Genomic DNA, 9,596 nt, shown 5'->3' with positions numbered 1-9,596 from the left:
CTTTCAGACCACACAGCTCACTAGTCTCATCTCTGATGTTCAGCACAGTCCTTCTAAGTCTTTCCTAAGTGGAGGGTTGGGTAGGTGGAAGGAAAAGATGAGACAAATTCTTACCATGGCAACATTAGAGTCATTGTATATGTTAGCTAGTGGAGCATAAAAAATGTATCCTGATTCAATTGATAATATTGTTAAGCATGTGCTATGTGACAGGTAGGGTGCTAAGTGCTTAGAAGATGTCGGTGATTAAAATAAAGACCCCTGACATGGGCACTTAACATTGTCACGGGGGGAGCAGACATCAAACAATGAAACATAATAAGACAAAATAGTTAAGTATAACACAGTAAGGTAATAAATATAATAAAATGAGCAAATACAGTAAAACTTATGGGATGTTGAAAGTGATAACTGCACTGGAAATAAGGAAGTATAGAACACGAGAGGAGTGTGTGAAACTTGTTGGGAGGACAGAGGTGAGTCCCACTAAGAATATGATCTTTATGAAAAGATTTGCAAGAGGTGAAGGAGTTAGCTGTTGGAGCATCTAGGGCAGAGTGTTCAGGCAGATGGAACAGTCACTGCAGAAGTTCTAAGGCGCGAACATCAGACACGTTCAAGGAGTAAGGAGAAGGTGGGACTTTCCTGGTGGTCCCGTGGTAAGGAATCCACCCTGCGATGCTGGAGATGCAGGCTCAGTCCGGCAGCTAAGCCCGAGCGCTGCAACTGCTGTAACTGAGTGCTCGGCAGCCCTCCTGTGCTCCACGAGAGAAGCCCACGCCTCAGCTAGAGAAGGCCTGCGTGGTGTAGCGAAGAACCCACACAGCCAAAATTTTTCTAAAACGGGCAAAAAAGAATCACGAGAAGTCCACTGTGGCTAGAAGTTGGAGAGAAGGGAGGATGCAGGATGCTGGAGCAGGGGGGAATGGGGTTAGGTCACGTGGGGTGTTGGGGATACAGAGAAGAATGAAGGATGGGTCTGAGCAAAAAAAAAAAAAAAAGCAAATGGTGCTGGACTCATTAATCCCTGAGGGAATCAGTGACTCTCCTGGTGGGGGAGGGGAGCGGTATAGCATAGCTCCCCCGACCCTCGGAACCTCTTTTTGCACAGCTCCCTTCTTTAGAAGAACACACTGTCTTAAGGGGGCATCAGTGCTGAAGGGCAGTGATGTGTCTTGCCCCTTGCACATGTGAGGGCAGGGAAGGTGTTGAGGACCAGTGATGTAAACATGTTGAAATTAACTAACCTTTCTTCTTGTCTGCTATGGGCAAAGTCTCTTCTAAGGCAACGCTTCATTTTTATCATCTATGTCCCAACAAAAGTGTCCTGACCAGGAATACACTAATGTGGTATAATTTTTTAAAGGCTCTGAAGGGGTGTATCTTAGTGAAGCAAGTAAGTATTCCAGCAGTTTTCCACGAGTTCGTTTCGGATCACAGAACCAATGTAAACTTCTTTACTTTCAGATGGAGCTAGATTCTGAGGGGCGGTGACTGTATGATGGGTGAATATATTAGTTAATGTGGTTTTGTTCCTTGGGGTGCAAGATTTCTCTGTTATTTTAAACCTCGTTGAAGACATTCTCTGTGGCTTCATCTGATGTTTCTAATAGTCTGTCTTGCACAGTGAATACATTTTTGGATGTAAATTTCTCCTTCTGAGAATTTGCTAGCTCAAATGCTTTGCAAGGTGGATTCTTTACCACTGGACCACCAGGAAGTCCCTCCTTCTCCTTGTTCCTTGAATGTGTCTGATGCTCCTGCCTTAGGACTTTCGCAATGGCTGTTCCATCTGCCCGAACCCTCTTCCCCAGATGCTCCAATGGCTAGCTACTGTAGAGGTTCAGGAGGTATGGGGAGTTATATTTTTCTGAGACTCAGCGCCTGCAGAGATGGTCCTCAGAGGTGCTTCCTGCTCCCCCTCAAGTCCTGGCCTCACTGTGGCTTCATCACCCAGTGCTGGCTCCTGACCGTCTCATGTGACGGAGGGACATTTTATCAGTGGAGTTGTACTCTATCATGACATTAACAAGTGCTGTGCCCTGGATGCTTGTGTTCCCCCTAAATTCATATGCTGGCACTCTAACCCCCAATGTGATGGAATTAGGAGGTGGGACCTTTGGGAGGTGACTAGGGTCAGATAAGTTTCTAAGGGTGGGGTCCCCATGATGGGATTAGTGTCCTTGTAAGGGGAGGACGTGGCACCAGAACTTAATCTCTCTTCCTGTGAGTACATGGCACAAAGGCAGGAAGAGGACCCTCGCCAAAAATGGAATCTATTGGCACTTTCCCCTCACATTCCCGCTTAGGTCGATGTAGGATTTGGGCAGCAGTGTGTACCATAGTTCTGCTCTGTAAGCCTCAGCTGTTCCTCCTCAGCGATGTTCCACGGTGCTCCCAGCCTCCAGAGCTGTGAGAAACACACGCTGTTTAGCTTCTCAGTCCATGGTGTTTTGTCACAGCACCCTGAGTTAAGATAGTAAGGATGAGTCGTCCCTGCTATGCAAACTCACACATGTTTACTATTTCTATTTTCACACTTTCTGACATTTTTTAACATTTGAAGTATAATTGAAGCATAATAAAATGCACAGCTCTTACACGTTTAGTTCAATGTGCTTAGTCACTCATCGGAGAAGGCAATGGCACCCCACTCCAGTACTCTTGCCTGGAAAATCCCATGGACGGAGGAGCCTAGTAGGCTGCAGTCTATGGGGTCGCTAGGGGTCGGACACGACTGAGCGGCTTCACTTTCACTTTTCACTTTCATGCATTGGAGAAGGAAATGGCAGCCCACTCCAGTATTCTTGCCTGGAGAATCCCAGGGACGGGGGAGCCTGGTGGGCTGCCGTCTATGGGGTCGCACAGAGTCGGACACGACTGAAGCGACTTAGCAGCAGCAGCAGTCACTCATTCGTGTCTGACTCTTTGTGACCCCATGGACTGTAGCCCGCCAGGTTCCTCCCCAGAATCCCATGGGGATTCTCCAGGCAAGAATACTAGAGTGGGTAGCCTTTCCCTGCTCCAGGGGATCTTCCCAAACCAGGGATCGAACCCAGGTTTCCCACATTGCAGGCAGATTCTTTAGCAGCTGAGCCACCAGGGAAGCCCAAGAATACTGGCGTGAGTAGCCTATCCCTTTTCCAGGGGATCTTCCCAACCCAGGAATCAAACTGGGGTCTCCTGCACTGCAGGTACATTCTTCACCAGCTGAGCTACCAGGGGAGCCAATTGCCTGTTTGATAACTTTGGACTGTTGTCCACTTGTGCAACCCATCACCTCTATCAAGATGTAGAGCTCATCCATCAACCCAGAATGTCCCCGTTTGTTCCTTTCCAGTTAGCTGTTGGCCCACTCTGATGACCTTGGAGGCAACCACTGTACGACTTCTGTCATCACAGATGAGCTTGGCCCGTTCTAGAGTTTCAATTAAATGGACTCTTCCAGGTTGTATTACTTGTGTGTGTGAGACTCTGTCACTCAGCGTTTTTGAGATGCTTTCACGTAATTGCACCTATCCGTGATTTTTATTGTTGAGTAGTATTCCACCGTATGAATATCCCACAATTTGTTTATCCCTCTTCCTGTTGATGGGCATTTATTTATTTGTTTTTTTGGTTATTGTAAATAAACCTTGCATGTGTCTTTCTGTAGACATGCTTTCATTTCTCTTGGGTAAGTACCTGGAAATGGAATTGCTGGGTCATAGGACAGACGACTGTTGAACTTTAAAGGAACTGCCAAAGAGATCACTAACACGGCTGGACAATTTCATTCTGTCCTAGCAATGTAAGAGCATTCCAGTTGCTCTTCATTGCAGCCAACATTTGGCGTTGTCTATCTTTTTTTTTTATTTTAGCTATTCCGGTGGGTGTGTAATGGCATCTAGCTGTAGTTTTAACTTTCATTTCTCTGATGACTAATACTGCTGAGTAACTTTTCATATGCTTACTGACCTTTCATACATCTTCTTTTGTGAAATGTCTGTTCAAGTCTTCTGACAGTTTTTAAAATGGTTCTTTTGTAGTTTCACGTTAATTTGTAGGAGTTCTGTTATTTATCTCTGTACCTGTCTTTACCCCTGTTTACTCTCGAAATTCCTTGAGATATTTTACTACTTCTCACTACAGTGCTCACCTCCATTCTTTGTCAATAGCAGGTAATTAATATTTATTGGATTGTGAGCAAGTGCTAGGCTCTGCCTGCTTAGTGGTGTAACTTGTTGAATTTTTTAAAAATTATTCAGTAAAGTTTAATATTTAATTTTTTGATAGCACCTTTTACTTTTCAGAATTTGACGTTAATCTTTTCCAGTACTTGACCTTTGGCAAACATTCAGTATATTTATTTCCAAATGTTTTAAGCCAATCTGGCATATACTACCTCAGTTTGGAAACTATAATAAACTTAATAGTTAATCTTTATAAGACTTAGGAATATCTGAAGTATTCATGATAGGTGGTCTCTTCTAGAAGTTAAAATATTTATAGTCTTACAAAATAGAAGACTATGACTATCATCTTATGTTTTTCTCCTCTTCTGAAGTTTATGAGACACTTCTCAACCAAGAACCAAAGCCTCAGGGGTAGAAGAAAAAGTAGGAATACTTTTATTTGAAGATAAAAATGGTGAGCATCAACAAAGAGAATATCTGAGGCTTTTAAACTCTTGTCTGCCTGCCAGGTTTGTCAACCAGAGCATTATAAATGAATGCACTACTTTGAAAGAACACCTGCAGTGATGTCATTTTGAATTCCTAAATTAGTTTCTAGGCAGACTGGCCAGCTCAGGACAGTCAGAGAAATATTTCCACTCATCCATTTGAATTTTGTCTCAGATTCTTTGCTCTTGAGTATTATCCTATGTTTTAGAAAATCTCTTCAGAATGGTTCAGAGGAGCATAATCTTGACTCTTGAAAATTATAAGTAGCCAACAAATTTATTATATTTCACTTGTTTGGTTTTAAACTCAAGTCAATTCAACAAGTCAAAATTTTTTGGACCGCCTCAAAAGTTACATTTGCTTGTTGCAGATAATAGTGCATAAAAGTAAAGAGAAAACGAAAATGATATGAAAGTCTATCTCCATAAAATAATTATTAAAAATTATAAATAATTTTAAAATAAAAATAATTATAAAATTATTAAAATCTCTTAGGTTTACTTGAAATCTTTTTAATTTTTCTTTTTCTGGGATTTATATCATCTCTAGCCTACAAAAAGGAATCATAGTGAATATACTCTTATGGATTCTAGATTTTGTTTATTCAGTTTTGTTTTTTATAGAATGTTTTTCACACATCACCGCAGATATTTAAGGGCCGTGTTTGTCCATTTTTAATGTGCTTTCTGTCATTATGTTTGTATTGCATCTCCGTCAAGCTTTATTCTTTTCTTCATGCTGTTAATAAGAAATCTTTGCCATCCATGAGAGTATATTTTCTGTTTGCTTGATGTTTTTGGGTGTAGAACTTATTGACTGTTGTACATTTATTTTAAAATCTGGCTCTTTTGCTAAGCTTTCCTTTAAATTCCAAGCGTTACAGAATTGATTCTCTTAGATGTTTAGGTCGCCTGATCTTAAGGTTGTATATAATAAATATTTTGTCTCTTCCTTTCCAACAGTTACAGTTCTTATTTCTTTTTCAGATCTTGTAACATGAGTCAGATCTTAAGCAACATGAAACACTAATGCTTAAAGCAGCCACGCCTGCCCCGCTTCTGATTTTAATAGGAATACCTTCGGTGATTCACTATTTAGTAAGATGTTGGACATATGTTTGTATAATTATTATAGTATGAAAGAAGAATCTTTTAGTTCTAGTTTTCCCTAAGGATTTTTTTAAACTTGTGAATTTAAGCCACTATTAAAAAGTGGGTGCTACTGACATCGTTGTTTTTTTTTTTAATCTGAGCTGTTTATTGAAATCGTATTGAGGTATGGTTGATTTACAATATGTTCCATCCTCTGATTTCAATAATGATCAGCTCAGGGACAACTTTATTCTCTTGGTACCTCATTCACAGACTCACTCACTGTCCCCTCTCCTCCATTATTTTGAACAAATCCCATCATCATAACTTTATCTATAGCTCTTTCAGCATTTATCTCTAAAATATAAAGACTCTATAAGCTAATGAGACTATTACTGCTTACCTAAAACATTAACAGTAATTTCTTACTATTATCAAATATCCATTTATTGTTCACCTTTCCCCAATTATCTTCCACATGTTTATGATTTGAGTCCATACTTTACATTTGGTTAAGTTTTCTACATTTTTTTGAGTATGTTTCTCCCTCCAGCACTCTTTGCCTTGAAATTTCTCACATATAATTTCTTGTTTGCCTTATCTTGGTTATATTTGCTTGAAATTTATTTATTTTTTTCTCATTTCTTTATTTGCTCCTTTTCCCCTGTTTTCTTGATTATATTTGTCTAGAGTTTATCTATTATATACATTTATATTTAAGAATCAAGTACATAACATTGCTATACTTAAATGGATAACCAAGAACCTACTGTATAACCCATGGGATGCTGCTCAATGTCATGTGGCAGCCTAGACGGGATAGGAGTTTGAGAGAGAGTAGATACACGTCTTTGTATGGGTGAAGCCCTTTACTGTCCTCCTGAAACTATCACAACATAGTTAATTGGCTATACTTCAATAAAAAATAAAAAGTTTAAATGGTGAAAAAAAGAATCAAGTACATATTTCATTATATCAGCTCTGATGCTGTAGTCTTTGGCTCCTGCAAAATATATTTACGTTATTGCAATTTTAGTTTCCTTAGACTTCCTCTTCACACCAAGCCTGTTTTCCTCATCTTATAGTCTTGGCTCATCTTACTTTTTTTTTTAAGGAAAGTGAGGTTTATTATTTTTTAATTTTTTTTATTACAATCAAACTGACAGTGTCTAGATGTACTTGACAGTAACACTTGCCACACTGCGTGTGGGATCCTTGTTCCCCAACCAGGGATTGAACCCACACCCCCTGCAATGGAAGGGCAGAGTCTCAACCAACCACTGGGCCACCAGGGAAGTCCTGCGATGTTTATTTTTCATCAACCTTGTTTCCATAATCTGTGGAAGAGCAGTGAAGACCGTTACATGCTGACCCCTACCCACCTGATGCCTAGGCAGTGGGGCTTCAGCCCTGTCTTCAGGGGCAGGCTGGGCAGTCCAACCTTCAGCAGCTGGACAGGCACAGAGGGTAACCATGAGCCTCAGACCCTCCTGGGACCCGGGGTGAAGCCAGACCGTCCACAGCACTTCTCTGTCTCCATCTCTCCACAATCTCTATACAAGGAGAGACTGGATCTGAATTCCCACTCATGCACCAGGGAGATGGTGCCATGTGTGTGCAGAATACTCCAGGCCAGGGTCCACCACGTCAGACCCACGGCGCAGAGCAAACTCTGGGCCACTTGTCACACACTGTGATCCTTCCTCAAAGCTCTCATACAGTTACTATTCCCCCAACTCACTGGCGGAGAAGGCAATGGCACCCCACTCCAGTACTCTTGCCTGGAAAATCCCATGGGCAGAGGAGCCTGGTAGGCTACAGTCCACAGGGTCGCTAAGAGTCGGACACGACTGAGTGACTTCACTTTCACTTTTCCCTTTCATGCACTGGAGGAGGAAATGGCAACCCACTCCAGTATTCTTGCCTGGAGAATCCCAGGGACAAAGGAGCCTGGTGGGCTGCCGTCTGTGGGGTCGCACAGAGTTGGATACGACTGACGCAACTTAGCAGCAGCAGCAACTCACTGGGCCCGAGAATCTTGTGGAGCTGGTGAAAAACGTTTCCCTCACATAGTATACTACCTACCATCTTTCTGTTTTTAATGCTCATCGTTCCTTCTCTTTCACCACAGTCGGTTCCTAAATTGTTATTTTTTGATCTTGTTTTGTGGAGGTATCACCATCTTGTATTCCACCAAAGATGAAAAACTATCTCCAAACTAACTTTTTTGTCTTTAATAAGTGATTTTCAGAAGTTTTTTCATCCTCCTCTGAGTCTTCAGGATTGTTGCCTCTTTCAACTTTTTCGAATTTTGTGTTCAAATTGGTACCATATCTATTTTTTTTCCTTTTAGAAATGAAGTACTCTTCTAAGAAGAGACATTTACCTAGACTTAAGGATGGCCTACAGAAAAACGAATTCACTGTCCTTTTATTGTTAATGAGATTGCTGATTATATTGGTCAAGGCTCATAGTGGCAGATATATACATATGAAAGTGTATATATATGTATATGAAAATGTTAGTCATTCAGTCATGTCCAGCTCTTTTTGATTCCTTGGACTGTAGCCCACCAGGCTCCTTTGTACACACATCTTCCAGGCAAGAATACTGAGTGGGTTGCCATTCCCTTCTCCAGGGGATCTTCTCAACCCAGGAATCAAACCTGGGCCTTCTGCATTGTATGCAGATTCTTTACTGTCTGAGCCAGCAGGGAGTTTATATATATATATATATATATATACACACACACACATATATGTATATATATATATACACACACACATATATGTATATATATGTATGTATATGTATGTATGTCTATATATGTATATATGTGTGTATGTATATGTGTGTGTATATGTATGTATGCATATGTATGTATATATGTGTATGTGTATGTGTGTGTGTGTGTGTATGTATGTATGTGTATATATATGTTGTTGTTGTGTTGTGCTTAGTCACTTAGTCATGTCCGACTCTTTGCAACCCCATGGACTGTAGCCACCATACATATAATTATGATTGATTCATATTGTTGTACAGCAGAATTCAACACAGCATTGTAAAGCAATTATCCTTCAATTAAAAAATCAAAGTTAGGAAAAAAAGAAAGTGGTTTCTCAGATGGTATTATGAAACTGACAGAATCTCAGTGAGACCCAGGGCATGAGATTTGACTGCTGTACAACCAGCAGCAATGGGAAGTGCCCAACAGTGTATGGGAATTTTCTAGAGGAAACCTCACTCAGCGCTCACTGCCTCAGTCTCATCACTCACTGCTCAGTACCTAAGTTATTAGGAATCAGACTTCAGAAACTGTCAGAGCTGCCCCAGGGGAACCAGTGTGTCTGCTGCCTTGCTTGCAAAGACCTCCCATTTCTCAGTGCTCGGCCACTGCCTCGTATTACTTGCACCCTCCTAGTGTCATGTAGGTATCTACTGTAAGAAATTAAGTCACACACACCATCCTGGCTCTTCCTAAGTAAAGGTTTTGGTTTCCCAGCATCCGTTATTCTGGAAGACTCACTCTGGAAGACTCACTAAAAGTTGAACTTCCCTGGTGGCTTAGTCGGTAAAGAGTCTGCCTGCAAAGCAGGAGACCCAGGTTAGATCTTTGGCTTGGGAAGACTCCCTGGAGAAGGAAACGGCAACCTGTTCCAGTGTTATTGTCTGAAAAATCCCATGGACAGAGGAGCCTGGGGGGACTACAGTCCATGGGATCACAAGAGTCAGACATGACTTAGCAACTAAACTTATCTACCTCACTAAAAGGCAGTAGCAATGGCATCTGAGTGAGTCTATGGAAAATTTACTGCCCTAAAAATTTCAGTGATAGATG

At 41.2% G+C, this 9,596-nt stretch overlaps 1 protein-coding gene across 1 annotated transcript in view; it reads right to left on the bottom strand.

Annotated features, from left to right (window-relative positions):
• Positions 1-2,258: 2,258 nt before the first annotated feature.
• LOC145532957 (melanoma inhibitory activity protein 2-like) overlaps positions 2,259-9,596 on the bottom strand; it is a 25,724-nt gene continuing 18,386 nt past the window's right edge. The window contains exon 3 of the mRNA XM_081559165.1: positions 2,259-2,466. Within this exon, the coding sequence (XP_081415291.1) occupies positions 2,457-2,466 (10 nt within the window). The 3' untranslated portion in view covers positions 2,259-2,456. The remainder of the gene's footprint in view (positions 2,467-9,596) is intronic.

The sequence above is a fragment of the Giraffa tippelskirchi genome, chromosome 2 (assembly GCF_054371585.1).
Source record: "Giraffa tippelskirchi isolate mGirTip1 chromosome 2, T2T-mGirTip1v1.2.pri, whole genome shotgun sequence".
In the NCBI taxonomy this organism is placed as follows: Eukaryota; Metazoa; Chordata; class Mammalia; order Artiodactyla; family Giraffidae; genus Giraffa; species Giraffa tippelskirchi.
This window is presented reverse-complemented; position numbering and strand designations above follow the sequence as displayed.